This window comes from Peromyscus maniculatus, chromosome 9, assembly GCF_049852395.1.
Source record: "Peromyscus maniculatus bairdii isolate BWxNUB_F1_BW_parent chromosome 9, HU_Pman_BW_mat_3.1, whole genome shotgun sequence".
NCBI classification, from domain to species: domain Eukaryota; kingdom Metazoa; phylum Chordata; class Mammalia; order Rodentia; family Cricetidae; genus Peromyscus; species Peromyscus maniculatus.
This window is the reverse complement of record NC_134860.1, coordinates 67,333,841-67,351,198: the sequence shown is the minus strand read 5'-3', so window position 1 is coordinate 67,351,198 and position 17,358 is coordinate 67,333,841. Positions and strand designations below refer to the sequence as shown.

General features: G+C 47.6%; 1 protein-coding gene and 2 long non-coding RNA genes across 3 annotated transcripts in view; 1 reads left to right on the top strand and 2 right to left on the bottom strand.

Moving 5' to 3' along the window:
* Positions 1-2,460: 2,460 nt before the first annotated feature.
* Nkx2-6 (NK2 homeobox 6) lies at positions 2,461-10,025 on the bottom strand. Its single transcript, XM_006986363.3, has 2 exons — positions 6,857-10,025; positions 2,461-4,085 (listed from the first exon to the last, which is right to left on the bottom strand). Exons 1-2 carry the CDS (start codon positions 7,095-7,097, stop codon positions 3,466-3,468), a joined length of 861 nt encoding a protein of 286 aa, XP_006986425.1. The 5' UTR covers positions 7,098-10,025; the 3' UTR covers positions 2,461-3,465.
* LOC121832340 (uncharacterized) overlaps positions 7,042-17,358 on the top strand; it is a 39,101-nt gene continuing 28,784 nt past the window's right edge. The window contains exons 1-2 of the long non-coding RNA XR_006075988.2: positions 7,042-7,144; positions 7,895-8,007. This is a non-coding gene — a long non-coding RNA (uncharacterized LOC121832340). The remainder of the gene's footprint in view (positions 7,145-7,894; positions 8,008-17,358) is intronic.
* Positions 11,546-12,642, bottom strand: LOC143267416 (uncharacterized). The gene is made up of 2 exons (XR_013042508.1): positions 12,543-12,642; positions 11,546-11,710 (listed from the first exon to the last, which is right to left on the bottom strand). It is a non-coding gene; the product is annotated as an uncharacterized LOC143267416 (long non-coding RNA).

The following is a 17,358-nucleotide window of genomic DNA, read 5'->3' as shown; positions in this document are numbered from 1 at the left end:
AGAGCTTTTTTGTTTTGTTTAGAGGTCAATTACTTCCCATTTGGGGGACTTGTGAACATTAAGAGGTGACTGGAGTGATGGGTCTGAAGGATGCAGATAAGGCTAGGGTTGCTTACAGAGCAGCTCCCTCCCCAGTAAAAGCCCCGTGAGGATAAGCACCAGTGAGGGACTCACAAAGCGGCAGCTTTTAGTACTGGACAGATTACAGCGAAGACTGACAACTGGGGCTTGGGGACTTCCAAGGCTGGGGTGTGTGGGGTGCTTTTCACAGCAACTGTTGGGCGCAGTGGGGCGAAAAGAGTTTTATCTTTTCCCCTTTCCTTAAGGAACAAATCTTTGGTGTCCTGAGATGCCCAGACTTCCTATCTTCAGAAAAAGAGTTCCCTCTGGGATGTGTGTGTACTGGGTCCTGTCATTGTTATTGTTTTTATGTTTGAGGCTAGCCAAACAGAGGTGTCACAGAAAACTAGGGGATGCGGGTAACAAAAGATGATGGTCCACAAAGCTGACGTGGGGTCTTCACATTACTGTGTGTCCTGGGCCTTCCTCAAGCTTGGTTGTGACATGATCCCATGGTCCAAGTTTGAAAGAAAAGGGAGACCACTGAATGGAGTTTCAGTGAATTGCATGTAACTCCCAAACTCTCAAATGCATACCTTGATGTGCAGCTCAGACCCCTGGAACAGGACAGTGGCCCCAACATTGGAACCTCTGCTTGTCTCCATAGCAAAGATCTGGGCCTCTCTGGGAGAAACAGAGTCCTTCCCACACTCATCACCGAAGTCATGCACCTCTTCTCCACAGCTTCCCCTTACACCATCCCCAGCGGGGGTTTCTTTCCGGAGCTTTTGTCTGTCCTGACTGTCAGACACACAGTCTACACCACCTTCTATTTTCAGACACCTTTCCCGAATTGCCTTTCCCTAGCTTAGATAATAAAGGTCCGAAGGACAGCAGCCATCTCTCATTTGCTCTTGTGCCTCTACAGGGAAGGTGCAGCTGCGATGACCCAGCAGGGCAGACCCGAGCCTGCCTGGCTTTCACTCAGGGAGCCCCCATCCTCTTGGCTTTCTTCCAAAGTGCTCCCCCTGGGTGGGAAGGCCTGGGAGTCTAACTTGGCTTAACCCAGGAGCCAGGACCTATCCAGAACACAGCACACTGTTGCTTCTATGACTTTTCTAGGCCAGAAAGACAGGAAAGGGGAAGGGGATAACATTAATTTCCTGCTCTGTTCCAACGATCTAGAATGTGATACTCTATGTATCTATCTGGGGTGGGGCCTGTGCAAGGGAGCTTTTTTTGGGAGGGGGGAATTCTTAGGAGAACTTGATAGGCTTCATTGGCAACACTGAACTGAAAGATGTCTGTCCTGATCTAGCACCAGTGTCCAAAAAAAAAAAAAAAAAAATTGCTCCCTCCTTTGGTAAGCACACTCTTCAAAGGGAGAGTCAGGAGACCCCAGCTGAGGATTCTCACAGGATAGAGATATCAGTTGAGTCTTTAGCTCTTATTGGGATTTTCAGATATGAATATGTACTGCTTTTTTTTTTTAAATTTAATTTTATTTAGACAGGGTCTCATGTTGCTCAGGCAGACCTGCACTGGCTTCATAGCCAAGGATAGCCCTGTTGCCTCTGCTTCTGCTTCCACCTCCAGAGGGCTGGAATTACAAGCCTGTGCCACTGCGCTGAGTTTCTGAAGCGGTGGGGATCCAGTTCAGGGTCTCCCACATGCAAGGCTCCCACTCTACCCATTGAGCTACCTCTCCGGCCATTATTGTACACTTCTGTCTTTTAAGCCCCAGGGCACAACGCAAATTACAGGACACTGATGCACTTCTAAACAGACGTTTATTAACAGTGAAGAAATGAAAAACAAGAGGAAGAGAACAAAAGGAAGGTCTGAGAGAAAGTGATACTGAAGCATAGAGATGGTGCTGTGGATAAAGGTGCTGGCCACTAAGCCTGGGTTCCAGCACCCAAAGCCACAGGGTGAAAGGAGAGAGGACTCCTTCTCTTTGTCCTCTGACAATAGGCACCACGGCAAGGCATGCACCTCCTCCCTCCTCCAGTGAACAAATGTAGAAGGGAGAAAGTGGCAGCAGATTTTAAGTCGGAACAGTGTCTTTGGTTTGCCCCTGCTTAGGCATTTTACTCTTAAGGGATGCAAGCTGCCAACAGCTGAGCATCTTTCAGAGAAGATCGAACCCGCGCCCCTTCCTCACTTCAACGGAAACAACCTGGGAGTATGCCATCCAGGGAAAACCTGAGGGAGTCCCTTTTAATTAAATATGGAAACCTGTTCAATAATAGAATTTAGCTTTTGATATCAGTTGAGGGGGTACAGAATTGGGATTCTTGTGGTTGGAAATGAAGTCCAAGGAAGCTGGTGGCACATTTTTCTACTTCAAGCCCCTGCTCTATTTCTCCTACCAAAGATAAACTCCTATTTGAGCTCGTGTTCCCATTAATAGAGTTTATTTTCAGTCTTCAGGTCGAATAACTTAACATTGGGGGAATGTAAATTTTTTCGTAATTTTAAAGATCCCACAGTTAAAGTTTCCACTATCTTTTTAGATTAGACTGGGGTGGGGTCAGGGATATTTTCCTGATGGGAACTTTAAATGTCCCCCTAAGAGTATCTACAAAGAGGAGAAAAGTTACTAGGAGAAACCCCATAACCTACCTTCAGGGCTGAATCAACTATCTCCCTAGACTTATTTTGCTTTGGATACAGGGGCTCCTTATGTAGCCCAGGTTGGCCTCGAACTCCCCAATGCTCCCGCTTGGGTCTCCTGAGTGCTGGGATTACAGGTGCATGTCACCACGCCCTTTGAGAACCTCTTGAGGGTCCTGCTGTCTATAACACGCAAACACACCGAATATAGTTAGCTCATTTACTCGTCCGGCTGTTCCCTGAACAAAATGCAGTTGCTGAGAGTAGAGAGGCCTCTCTGGAGGTGAGATCACCACCAGGGAACGTGCTCTCCGGTGGGTGTTCCGGGAGGTCCAGGATGCTTAAACCCTAAAACCATGTCTGGGGCACTTTCAGGCTCGTGTCCTTTGGTGTCTTCAGCGGCTTGATGTTTTTCTCTTCTCAACCCTGCATCCCCACTACCCTGCGCACTTGTTCCTTTAAGGGATGGAGTGCGGACAGCCTTGATCCCCAGGCCTCCAGGATGCTTGCAATTGTTTCAAGTGGGTTGTGGCTCAGAATCACCTGCTTCCAAACTGTTAGCCACCATACTATCCTCTTTTCATAGCATCTAGGTGGCCAGCCAAAGCCCAGCTACATCTCGGAGGGAAAGAATGTTCTCAGCGCCGCTCCTCTGGGCAGATCAGTAAGGAGGACTGCGCAAGACCGATCGCCGCTTTCCAGCCCGTTGGCGGACGCTCAACTCGCTGGATGCGAGCAGCTGGAAGGGGAGGGGACTAGGCACCAGGCCCTTAATGGAGCTCCGACTTTTCACCAGGCCGTGACTCCCTGTAGCGTAGCGGGCAGATGGCCCTGCGGGGCGGCACTCGGGCCACCTGGGCTGAAGCCAGAGCTGGCCAGTGGTGTGAGTGGCCCAGGGCCAGCGCCGGTGTAGCGGCCCGCGTAGCCAGCACTATAGGGAGTGCCCGAGTAGCCGCCGAAGCAAGAATGGGACGCGGTGGCCGCGTAGGGACCCGGGAACGCGGGAGCATCGGGACCCAGGCAGGGCTTGCCGTCCAGCACCAGTACGGGGACTGCCACCCGGCGCGGCGTCAGTGGGTGGCCCGCCAGTTCCAGGGTCTGGTCCTGGCGCTGCCTCTTGCACTTGTAGCGCCGGTTTTGGAACCAGATCTTGACCTGCGTGGACGTGAGCTGCAGCGCGCTGGCCAGGTGCTCGCGCTCAGGGGCAGACAGGTACCGCTGCTGCTTGAAGCGGCGCTCCAGGGCCAGCACCTGGGCCTGCGAGAAGAGCACGCGGGGCTTCCGCCGCGGCCGCGGCCGGGCCGGCGCCGGGCCGCCTCGGTGTACGCTGTCGCCGCCGCAGTCGTCCGCACCGCGCTCCATCCTCGGGTTCCCAGCTCCAAGCGGAGAGGTCGCGCGCGGAGGAGTCTCTACAGTCACATGAAAGGAACACTGTCAACAATCAGCAATAGGCTCAGGTTGCTTTCCCTAGACAGCCCACTCACTCCCTAGTAGCCTTCACTGGGCATCCCTTTTTCCTCACCCTTCTCTATCCGCCTCCCGGGCGGGTCTCAGTTGCTCTATTTCTCAGCCTAAGTCAAGTCTGATATACTGTGATCCACCCCCCTCCACCTCCGTGCACTTTTTGTTTCACCAACAGTAGATCCCGGATCACGTGTGCCTATTTGCTTCATTGGTGTCTGGTAGTCCAACAGTTTGAGGAATCTTAAAACGTGAGCGTGCGGGCCTATCAGAATGGGGCTGGACCTTAAACTTCATAAGCAGGATGCTCTGCGGTGCAAATTAAGAACAAGATGGTTCCTGGGCAGATTAAAAGCCAGATATGTCCTGATCCCGACTCACAGGTTTGGAAATAGAGGTTCTCTTCGATATGCGAAGTTGAGATCCACATTTTGGCATTTTGATAAACAGTCCCTACCTCCTTTAGGGTCCTTTTGGCAAGCCGGTGGCCCCCGTGAGGGTTTCCTTGTGGTCCTTCCCTCTGCCAGACTGTGACTATGCGCAGACCCGCCTAAATGCAGCCCCCCCCCCGCCCCCTTACTTTCCATGTCTCTTGTCTTGGCTTAAGCTCTGTTCCCCGAGGAGGAAGGAGAGGAAACTCACATCGGGGGAAATCCAGGGACACCGAAGGGAACATCTAAGGGCCCGTAGTGAGGGCAAGACAGCGAGGGCCGCACGGCTGGGGTTGAGATCCTGATTCTCAACCCCTAGCCCAGGGCATAACTTCTGGGAAAGGACTACTGTTTAAAGTTTGGGGAGAGACCCCCACCCCAGGGGCATCTGTGCTCATAGAAACCGAGGACACCAAAAGTGGGAAAACAGGAGTGTTCGTTTTAAAAATCTAAATGACACTGACCTCCGGCGATGCGGCAGAGCGAGAGAGCGAGAGCGAGCAGGAGCCGGCAACTGAAAGTCGCTGACTCAGCAAAGGCCTTGCCATCACTCTAAGCTCCGGTCAGCCTGATCTACCTAGCCAGCTCCAGGCTAGTCATAGTTTCAAAGTCCCCGTCAGGAAAAGAGCCCCCCACACGGGTAAATCCAAAAAGACAGTAGAAACTTTAACTGTAGATCTCAAAAATTACGAAAAACGTACCCTCAGAAGCTGACTGAAAATAAACGCGATTTATTAATGGGAGCCCTGGGTCCCATAGGACTCAGCTTTGGTAGGACAAACAGCAGGGAACTGAACCCAAGATGGCACTTGGCTTCCTTGAATTTCATGTTTCGACAATGGAAATGATTTGCTACCCCTTCCTCGCCAATAGACACACTAAAGGTTAATTTCAACCATGATGAGATCCTGTCTCAAAAAAACAAAGTCCAAAACCTAAATAAATAAATAATAAATAAATAGAAAGTGAAGAGTTAGCATCCTGTACCCTCTTAGTCACAACTGGAGAGTTCTGAGCCCTGCTTTCAAGACATCAAGAGGGTCAGATGGAGATGCATACACATCACATGTTGTGGGGAAGCCTGCCAGATGGTCCATTTCCCTGACCTACAGCCCTCATGGCCAGGCTGGGATGGGCCCTGTGTGGCTATCACAGTGGCAAAAGACAGGGTGCTAGTCAAGGGACACCCCAGGTGTGCCTGTGGCTGGGGCAGTGGGGAGAGAAACAGTCATAACCCTTTCTCAGCAAAGCTGAAAGGAACTTCAAGTTAGCAGACCCGTACCCAGGAATTGAATGTTTATAGTGTCCACCACAGAAAACCCAAGGGTTTCTTTTCTAACACGACAAAGTGTTGTCCAGGCTTCTGGAGGACAGTTGATAAACAGCCTCAAGTCCGAGGGTACTTCTGAAGGTGCCCTTGTGATTGATTATATGCAGCCTGGCTTGGTAGGGGAGGCTGGTGGTGCCAATCTACTCTCCTCCCCACCTTGGACTGGAGGTGTGACTACTCCTGGCACACTGGCGGGGTAGGAGGACAGTGGCCATTGCATTCTTCCAGTAGCAGGCCTTTCCTACCTATATACCACTTTGATTGTAGAAAGCTATCAGAACATAAACTCCCTGTCTGTCCCTTCTCTTTCCACAAGCTAAGGATAGGTTCCTGGACCTCTCTGCTTGCCCATGCACTTTGGACCAGATTCTAGGATTCGGAGGGATTAGTCTCTTAGCTAGGGTCCTAGTTATTCTTAAGTGCCCTCAGGTCCACTTGAAAAGCAACACACACACACACACACACACACACACACACACACACACACACACACACACACACAGAGACAGAGAGAGAGGGAGAGAGAGAGAGGGAGAGAGGGAGGGAGAGGGGAGAGACTTGTTCCTTCTCTCCCATTTTCTCTATAGAGAAGTGTGTGTGTGTGTCCCCAGATAAATCAACAAGCCTAAGTTGTTTCCTCCAGAAAGATTTGGGCTAGGCAGGCAAGGGCAGTAGTGATGGAGCATAAACTAAGTTATGGTAAAGAAGTTTGGGGGGCGAAAGCAGCTCTCAGAACCAGGCTCCAATGGAATCATGTTTTTGTGGCCAGCAGAGGGGTGGCTGTGGGAAGGAACACCCTACAATTCAAGTCCTTAGGAGGCTTGGCTAGGAACAGGGAGGCTGTCTTTCGGACTCCTAAAATGAGGGAAGATGGGGTGAGACCTCAGAAGATGCAGTCTCTCCATCAGTGACGACTCACTCCTTCAATAATGCCGAGGAAACCTGGGTTCTTACTCACCTGGCTCCATCTCCACGACTGCCTCCCAGGAGAACCGAAGAGGGTCTGATCCAGCTTGTGCCCTGTCGCCGCCGACGCTCTCTGACCCTCCCGATTCCAGGTCCATTGTTAGGTACTGAGGCTTTTCTGGGTTCCTATGCAACTCCCACTGTGACGGAGTCTTGACATCGTTCTGCTCACCCTCCAGCCTGAGGATGTCGTCCACGGAGAAGGGAGTGGAGGTGACCCGGCTCAGCAGCATCTCGGAGGCCTAGGGGGCGGAGCTGCCAAGTTCTCTACTACTACCAGGTGTCAGTACGCCTAACTTCCCCTTTTGTGATGGCGGGTCTAAGAGACTCCTGGACGTACACTCAAGGTCCAGGCCACGCCTTCCTTTGGCCTTGTCTGCAGGGTAGGGGACCAGGACCGGGTGACAAAATTGCCGTGCTTCATTGGTTCCCAGAGAAACCACGTGCTAACCCAACGCCCTCGTCCCCAAACTCTGGCTTTGGGGCCCTTCTGTTCGCCCTCAATCCCTCGTCACCTTTCTGGGAGGACTGACCTTTCTCAAAAACAAAGACGAGGAGAAGGGCGTGGCCTGTATCTCAAGAGGGTGCTTCCAGGAGCTCCCGAGGACTCCCGACGGAGGCGCCCATCGAGAGGATGTACCTGGAAGGCGCTAACTCGGAGTTTCAGAGCAACCAATCCATCTGGTTTTCCAGTATACACTCCCAGGGCAAAGAAAAACCGAGGAATAGAGAGCTGGAATGACAAGGGAGGGGTTCCTCAGCTGGGGCTAAGCTGGATTCCTTCTCGGGGACCCTAAGGCCCCACACAGCCAGTGGAGCTAGTCTTTAGTCCAGTACAGGAAGCGCAGCGCTGATCTGTCACTTACAGGGAAGAGAAATTGAGGCGCAGAGGCTGTGGTGAGGGGCGGGTACTCTGGCCATCTCTGAGTATTTTTGTAGTGGTTGGGAAGTAAGGTTAATTCTTGCCCCGGAGAAACTTAGAGATAGGTTCACCTCGTCTCTTTCCCGGGTTTCTTCTCCTGTCTTAAAGCGCGTCTTGAGCAAGCGTGGATACATGGGAAGTTTTGCCCCGCCTTAGATCTCCGGAACGCTCCTTGGACACGGCTTGGGCGGAGTATACAGTGTGTCTCCGTGGTGTTCGAGGTAGGAACACAGAGAGAGTGGGCAGATATGGTCTTGGCTGTGTAATACAACAAATGTGTGGGGTTTGGGACAAAGGGCGAACCTCTCTCACACTTCGTTTTCATGAGGTAAGGAGAAAGATTAGAGGAATAAGCAGGACACCGTGTAAACAAGAATCCTCCAGCCGCCAGAGGCTCATGCTAATGAGATCAAGAAACCGGGGTTTGGTGTTATATTTCCCAATACAGGATTTAAACATACCGTTTAAAATAATAATAAAAAATCTCACTAGAGATTTAAGAGAATTTCAGATAAAATGTTTTTTAAACCGTCTCATGAAAATCCACGGCTACACGAGAGGTTTAGATGCTATTTTCTGAAATTCTCGATGAAAACCCTCTCTCCAGCCAGAAAGCACACACACACACACACACAAAAAAACAATTTTGTTTGTTGAAAATTGAAAAACAAAATTATTTATTGGAAAGGGAGGATTGCAAGCCCAGGTGTGGAGAGCAGAGGGCAACTTGAGGGTGTCCCCGGGATCCATCAAGCGTCTTTAGTCTGAACCATCTCCCAGGTCTAGAGCACAGTTTTGAAAAACAAAAACTTGTAGAAAAATTTCAGCAAATTTGATTTTTTTGCGACTAAATAATTGTGTAATAATTTCAGATACATATCATGTAATCTTTATGATGAAGCTATTTGTGTCCAGATTTTTTTTTTCTACTCAGAAATGTGGATGGGAGAGAGGAGGGGTAGGGAGGCACTTCTTGCTGGCAGATGTGCCCATAGTGTTACCCTCAAATAAACCCGTACTCCCCACCTTCTGCCCTCAGGGATCTCAAATTCTGTAATAACCCAAACACATATTGACATTTTATCCTGTTTTCGTTTTTTTTTTTCTGATCATAAAAATTATTATTTACACCCTGGAAAAGTGGAAAAATTGGGAGAAAGATTGAAAACATCCGCAAATAAACAAATAACGGTCTTATTTATTTTTGCGTGTGTTTAGATTTACTTATCTATTCATTAGTTTTTCTGAGTATGATTCAAAGTAGCAGTAAAATGTCCTACATTACAGATGGACCTTAACAGAATGAGCTCATAGTTTTAGAGAGTCTCTGTTTTTTTTTAAAATCACCATAAATAAGGCTTTATATTCGTAGATGTTTTATTCCTTTATCCTCTGATATATATCCTTGGTATACATATGTAGAGAAAACATTGAGACGTATTTTTAACGTGAATTAAAACTTCTTCTGGGACTTCCTTGGAAAATTGTGCTATTCCACCCACTCCCGGAGGTGTAGGGAAAAGGCCTCCTGATGGATGTTTACTCAGGAGAACCTCCAAGGCTGGAGACATACTTGGGATTTTGAGAGCTCCGCCCCGGGTGCTTCATTATGCCGAGCTGGATTCCCGCTTTCCCAGATCTGGGGCGACCCTGGATAAAACTGTAAAGCCCGAAGTTACCAGGGCCTTGTCATTCAGTGGCGAATAATATGCACCATTAAGAAATCTAGAAGAAAAAGGTGCCTTGGGCAGCACTTGAGATTAACAGACCTGAGTTCAAATACGTTGCCCTTCTTTGATAAGATCATTACATGCTATTTCAATCTTGAAAACGTTTTCTAGCCGCTCAAAAATGGTGAAAAGCATCCTTATAAAGGAGAGCGCTGTTCAACTCGGGGTTTAAGAGGTAGGAGCACAGAGAAATCCCTAACCCACCCTCCAAACTCTTGCCTGGCGCCAGGCACAAGAATTCGCAAAGTGGTGTTTTGTATGCAGCTCTTTTTCACTGGAGGTTTGCTGACCATCCCCTCTTCCCCGCTCCTCCGAGGCTTGGAGTCCCGAATCAATTACGGCTTAAGGACTACTCAACTCCAGAGGTTCTTGGGTAGCACAACCCTGAGTGAAAGGCACTACAGGTGGAGGATTTCGGTGTCCCTTACTCTTGTGTGGAGACTTCACCGGTGTTCTTTTTGTTGGGGGAGGAGTTCGAGAGAGTTTCTCCTGTAGTCCTGGCTGTCTTGGCACTCACTCTAACTCACAGAGACCCGTCTGCGCCTTCCCGGAGTGCTGGGATTAAAGGCGTGTACCACCACCACCTCCTGGCTCCCTTGGGTTCTTAAAATGGGATAAGAATGGCTTTGTGCCAGGAGTAGGAATGAATGTGACCTGCTCCACCCAGATCACACATCCAGATCACTGAAACTCAAACCAAAGGCTTAGGTTAGCTGCTTATTCTGAGTGTCTTCCTGGGCCTTTTCTGCCCCAACTTGCATTCTTGCAGGGAAGACTGTATTATGATGATGATGATGATGATGATGATGATATCTCATATTATTTTATTGGGAGGAAAGGTCTTGCTATTTTGTTAAGGCTAATTTTGAATTCTTGGGCTCAAGCAACTTTGCTGCTTTTTTCCTAGAGTAATTGGGACAACAGGCATATGCCCCTGACTGAAATAGAAGACAGAATTTTAAATGAATCCCAAAATGTGTTATCTTGAATAACTATATGGAATTTGTATGCAGTATTTATTAAGGATCTTCTCACCTGTGAATAACAAAATCTCTTTCAACTTCCTCCTCCCCTCTCTCCCTTCTTTTTCTTTCCTATCCTAGAAAATTGAACCAAGGGCTTAGAAAATTCTTCAACCCCTGGAAACACTTTCAAATACAACCCACGAAAGTCAGTGTCTAGTGATCCCGCTAACCTGGGCCAGCCTGGGTTTGCATGAAAGCAGTGGTTTTTAACCTCTGGGTAGGATCCCGGTTGGACTAGACTGCACATGCCTCGTGGGTCTGCTCTCACAGCTGTGTCCACCGGGTGTGGGCTGGAACTGGCACACTGTAAATGTCTGTTGGAGAAAGGTGTCTGCTTTGTTTGACTGGTGCCAATCTCTAGGTTACCCTGGGGAGCCGCCACCACCCTGGAGAGACTGAATTGTTTGATGCTGACATTCTGCTTTGCTGTGCATGGTTCCTTTTGTTGAAATCCATTTCCTAATGCTAAAATAACATAGTTATTTTAATGTGAAATGTTAAAATAGTTCTAAAGCCGAAATTGAGCACCGAATTGTCCTTAAGGCAGTGGCACTACTACATTTTAATCTCCACTATTCCTGTTCCCTTTCTTCCAGGTTAGTAAATCTCCATTTCATGAATTTACCCTTTCTGTACTTGTTTTGGTATTGTTAAACACAGAAACAAATGCATGCATATTTTTCTATTTTTAATTCTCTCATATATTTTCTTGTAAAGACATTGCTAGTGTGATAGCAACTGGGGGTGTTTTGTATCACTCTTGTACTTCTGAAGGCTACCTGTATGGGAGTGCTGCTCCAGAGCATGTTCTGGTTGCAACAACCATGTTGGAATGGTATGCTCTCTACCTGTCACTCTTTGTTCAAAGTAAGTTATTCTACAATTACTTAGGATTTGGAGGTTCTCTTCCTCTTCCTTCTCTCCACCTTTCCCACCTCCTCCTACTTCTCCTCGTCCTTCTAACTCTCGCTGCAGATTTTCAGGTAACATTCACGTGCTATATATTATAATTTACAAAATATAAAATTTATTTATATGTATATTTATAAATTACAGATAATTTATCATCTAAGCCAACTTCGCAAGTTTTGTCAGCCATGGCCTCAGCTTTGGTCATTATCTTGCAGGTAGAGAACACAGAGGTGACTCATGACCCAGTTACAGAACACCTGAGGAAAATCAGAAGCCAGGTTACCTCACTTCCAGTCCCTTCCACCATAGCCCCCCCCCCCCATCACCAACACAGGACTCCACAGCCCCAATTCACCAACACAAGACTCCACAGAACAGCTTCACCAGGACTCCACAGCGCCACATCACCAATACAAAGGCCCCACAGCCCGCATCATCAGCTGAAACCTCTTTTTACCTCTACAGTCCCTGCTCCCACTTCAGTTAATTCTAGAAAAAGAATTGAAAAATGCCTGAAACCCATTTGAGAAGCAGACTTGGGCTATTTTTTACATAGTTTTCTCCTTCTTCGTCTCCTTCTCCTTCTCCTTCTCCTTCTCCTTCTCCTCCTCCTCCTCCTCCTCCTCCTCCTCCTTCTTCTTCTTCTTCTTCTTCTTCTTCTTTTTCTTCTTCTTCTTCTTCTTCTTCTTCTTCTTCTTCTTCTTCTTCTTCTTCTTCTTCTTCTTCTTCTTCTTCTTCTTCCTCCTCCTCCTCCTCCTCCTCCTCCTCCTCCTCTCCTTCTCCTTCTCCTTCTCCTTCTCCTTCTCCTTCTCCTTCTCCTTCTCCTTCTCCTTCTCCTTCTCCTTCTCCTTCTCCTTCTCCTTCTCCTTCTCCTTCTCCTTCTCCTTCTCCTTCTCCTTCTCCTTCTCCTTCTCCTTCTTCTTCTTCTTCTTCTTCTTCTTCTTCTTCTTCTTCTTCTTCTTCTTCTTTTAATAATACATATATACACCTTACCCCTCAGAATAACTCAGAATAAGTCAGTCCAATTCAGAAACAGTTATTATTCCAAGCAAATAGAAGAGGAATCCGGAGTGAAAATGGTCATGATACCTGTTTGGCTCTTCACATTTCATCGCTTCCATCACGTGCACTTTCAAGCTAAGATGAATGTAGCTGCTTAATGATCCTATCTTCTTATATTTCCTCCTACAACTTCAATCAGTATATCTTATTACATTATGCTTGCTCCAGAGAAATGTCTAGAGGATTTTGCTGATCCACAGACAGATGTGAGACACATTCAAAATTATTCCATTAAATTTAGTAGGTATTTCTTGAGTGCCTCACTTATGGAAAAGGCAGTACATGGACACTTAACAGGTAAAGAAATATAACACAGAAAAGCCAAGCATAAACCATGACCACCCCAGGCAAACAAGACACGTGGTCACTGTGTGTTCATATGGTTGTAATTCTTCTGTAGATGATGTTAGTCTCACTATGTAGTCCAGATTTTCTTCAAACTCACAATCCTTCCTGAGTGCTAGGATTACAAATGTGTGCCACAGTGCTCAGACTTTCTAAGGCTCTCAGAACACAAAGTTTTCTAGCACAAACACCAAGACTACCCAGAAGTGTCCAGGCCAGTTGGGAAGAGGACACACAGTGTTTTGTTTTAGTATGTTGGCGATTAGTCTGATTTCTGTTGATGGGGCTAATGTTTTAAATTATAATGACACTTTTGCCACTGGAACCTAGGGTGTGGGTGTGATACTCTGTGTAAGGTTGATCAGTATGGGAAGCCACCTACAGCTACCTCCTCCTGAAGCCCGGCCACTAACTGGCACAGGTCTCTTCTCCAGATAAAGGTTGTCCCCTAGCTCCTATCCATTCCTGCAGGCTCTTTTGCAATTTTCTGTTTCCACCTAACAATATATCCTGGACACTGTCCTGACCCACAGGCAGCTCCCCTGTTCTTTTCTATAGCTGCATAGTATTCCACCGTGTGAATAGACTGTAGTTTATTTCACTATGTCTCCATGAGTGAACTTTAGATTTTTTTTCAGTATTTCAAAATTACGAACAACAATAACAAAGATTCACATGGTTAGAGGCATTCTGTTCTTTTAGTGTATTTTCCTAGACCTAGGATTGATGGTTGAAACTGAACATGTTTACTCATTTTTATAAGGAATTGTCCTTGCTTGAGCAGTCACATGGGTGTTAAGTAATCCAGTGTTGTGTGGGAGAGCCTGCTTTCCATACAGTGCGCAATGGGATGTATTGTCTTCTAAGTTTTCAATCATCTGATGGACAAGAAATAGCATGACCGTGATGTAGCCTCTTTTTATGTTTGAGGGGCATATACATGCGCACATGTAACAATCTACATATACATGCATAGCAGACACAGAAAACATGTAACTATGCATACTTGAATGTATATGAGTAGATTCTGTCTTTCCTTCCTTTAATAATCTTAAACCTTCTCTATAACAATGGCTCTGGGCCACTGCTGTGAATATTTTCTCCCCCTTTGCTGAATTTCCCTGTAAAGCTTTGCCTTGCATTTTCAATGTCCCCTGTATTCTTCTTCCCCTTGCTTTTGGATTTGAGTCATAGTGAGGAAAGCCTGACTGAAGTTAGCTGTTCTAGCGTTTGTATTTTTTCATTATTTTCATCTTAGTGTATTCAAGTATGCGATGTGATATAAGATTTCACACTGTTGTTGTTGTTATTATTATAAATGGTTGTGCAGGGAAATCATTTGCCTGTGGTTAACTTCAGAAATTCTTTCCGTGAATCCCTGAAAAATCAGTGAGAAAATTTAGAGGTAAAGAAAGGGCTTTAGTGGAGAAAAGGATGGAGATTTCCTTTATTATTTTTTAATTAATTAATTATATAGTGTGTTAAAATGGTGCCAGAAGGTCATTAGTAAGGCACTGGACTTATAAATATAAATTATATCTGAGGATATACATTTGCAAGTATGATGGGCGGCTCTGTTTATCTATTTTCTATCATCTGCCTATTTATCTGTCTCTTAGAAATCTGTCATCTATCATCAATCTTTACCGCTTGTCTGGTAGCTCAATTTCCAGGTGTCACGTGTTACATCCTGCTTCCCTGCCTACCTGGCTTGGCAGAGAGAGAGAGAGTAGAGCGGGGGTGGGGGGGGTGTGGGGGTGTGGGGGTGGGGGTGGGAGGGGGTGGGGGGGGTGGGGGGGTGGGGGGGTGTCCTGCTCTCGAGGATGCCTCTAGCTCCCAGCACCCTCGGTGCCACACCTTCTTCGTGGTAAAGGAACTCACCACAGTTAGCAAGACCGAACTCCAGCATGCAGGGTGTTCGGAGGTTGCCCAGGACGGTGGGTGGAGAGCAGGTGGCACGCTGCTAGGCAACGCTTATCAGCATCAGCTCCCAAGCTCCCCTTCAATTAACATTCCAGCGCCAGCCACCAAGGGCTGATAGGGCCAGGCCACCAACAAGCCAAGGAAAAATAAACTCTAGATCTGGTGTGTGCGTGCATGTGTGTGTCCAGATCAGCTCCACAGCGCAGCCAGAGTGCGATGCTGAGGTCATTGATTCCCCGCGGCTCTGCCTGAGGAGCAGGGAGCAGCAATGCCAGGATTGGCTGCAGCTTGGTCTGGAAGAACCCCAGAACGCAGCTGGGGTTTTGCAAACAAGACTTCTCTATATAGCCCAGGCCGGCCTGGACCTTGAGTTCTTTCTGCCTGTGTCTACTGGAGTGTTGGGATTGCAGGGCTCTCTACACCGGCCCCAGGGTGCAGCGGCGCCCTTGCAAGTCTCAAAAGCTGGGAGTGCGGCCAGGGCCCTCAGATGTTCCCAGAGCGAGTGCTGAGTTTCACACATATTGTCTGGGCTGGTTCTGTGTGGGCTTTCATGATGTCATTGATACCCCTTTGAGATAAGGGATGGGATTTTGAGGTGCAGAGGGGCCAGTAACTCATTTATAGCTCTCAGCCCGCCCAGTGAGCTAGTGCTTTCAGAGTGGAGTCCACTGTGCTGCATTTCCTTAGGAAGTTAGCATTATTTTTATTCCCTGTGACTATATATGCCTGCCTGCGTGCAAACAGAAGTTAAGAATGTCTCTGAACTGGGTGCATATGTGTGTAGTGTCTGTAGGGTTAATTTTATTTTCTTGTGGTGCTGAAGCTAGGAATCAGGACCTGTGCAGGTGGCGGACAAAGGCTCTGTTGCTGAATTACATACACCCTGATGCATTCCTTCAGTCTTTTTTGAGGCACAGCACCCGCTCCTCCCTCCCTCCCTCCCTCTCTCCCTCCCTCCCTCCCTCCCTCCCTCCCTCCCTCCTTCCTTCCTCCCTCCCTCCTCCCTCCTTCCCTCCCTCTTTCCCTCTCTCCCTCCCAATCTCTCTGTGTATGGATACATGATTGTCACCCTTTGCATGTGAAGGTCAGAGGAAAAGTTGCAGGAGTCACTTCTCTCCTTCCAAGGTGTAGGTCCCAGGAATCAAACTCAGGTCATCAGGCTTATCAGCAAGCGCCTTTAACCTACTGAGCCATCTAGCCAGCCCCAGGAGTTTAATTTTTAAAAGACAACTCAAGCACATCCCTTAGAAAATAGAGAAGCCCACTTTGGTGATGTGATTTGAAGATTAGAAGCTGTTGTAAGAGACTGGGGGGCCAATATTGATGTGAGTATACTTATTAAACACCACCCTTCTAGGTTCTCAGGTGCTTGACTGAATAAAATGTGAATCAGGAGCCGGGTGGTGGTGGCGCATGCCTTTGATCCCTGCACTCTAGAGACAGAGCCAGGCGGATCTCTGTGAGTTCGAGGCCAGCCTGGGCTAAAGAGTTTGAGTTCCAGGAAAGGTGCAAAGCTACACAGAGAAACCCTGTCTCAAAAAACCAAAACAAACAAACAAAAAAACAAAACAAAAAAACCAAAAAACAATCCCCCCCCAAAAAACCCACCAAAACCCAAAAAACAAAATGTGAATCTGAAGATCATTCAGTGCATCTTCTTTATACTCAGCATTACTGACTCCTAAGGCAATCGGTCTCTGTGTGTGTCCCTCCTCGGGTTTCTGTAGTCCACCCATTTCTACCCAGTGTCTCCCATGTGAGGAATTTCATTTGTAATACATTTGCAGGCTCCTATGTTTCTAGAATGGATAACCAGGGAAAGTGGAAACTCTCCCTGGGCCAGAACTTGTACACGCTTCCCTCAAAACACAGGGAGGAGGGCAGGACATGGTAGAACATGCCTGTAGTCTGAGGAAATGAGGGAGGAGGATTTTGAGTTTGAAGCCAGCCTGGACTACATAGCAAGACTCGCTCTTCTTCATGTCTTTTTCAGTTTTAGAAACTGAAACTCCCTGTGTGGGACTGGATCTTGGCTTGTAGAGTAGGTTGGATTTGAACTTGCAGAGACACCCCCCCCCCTGCAAGTGTTGGGATGGTCTCTCCTGAGTATTGGGACTATAGGTAATCTTTCTCAGCTTCAAGATCCTTTCCCCAAACAAAACAACCATGGGGAAAAGACATTGTTTATATACTGCCAGGGCTTAGGGAGCTGCTGGAGTGTAGTCCATTACTGTGTCCCTAGTGGCCATTGGCTACAGTATTGGTCTCACTTGAAGGGGTGGGGGTGGGCTACCACATGGACCCAGAGAGAGCCGGCAGGCACAAGCACAAGTTAGTATTTGGTGCATGTAGATAAATTGTCCTGATAACCAAGTGTTTCTCTGTCCACCTCCCTCCAGACAGCCTGACGCTGGTGGAGGGTTAGAATAAGTGGGCTCATTTAAAAGCCAGCCAAGGAGGACTCTTGTTCTGAGCAGGGTCACTCTTTGTAATAAAATTATCCCTGAAAACCTGGCACCCAGTGTCCTGTGGTAGGACTCCTCTGGCTTTTGCTGTCATTTGGGTTCCCTTCCAG

What these genes read in the sequence shown, in the direction of transcription:
- Nkx2-6 (XM_006986363.3), bottom strand. Translation starts at nt 7,097, where the DNA reads ATGCTGCTGAGCCGGGTCACCTCCACTCCCTTCTCCGTGGACGACATC. An exon ending in AGTCGTGGAGATGGAGCCAG is followed by an intron (nt 4,086 to 6,856) that starts GTGAGTAAGAAC and finishes ATGTGACTGTAG; the next exon opens with AGACTCCTCCGCGCGCGACC.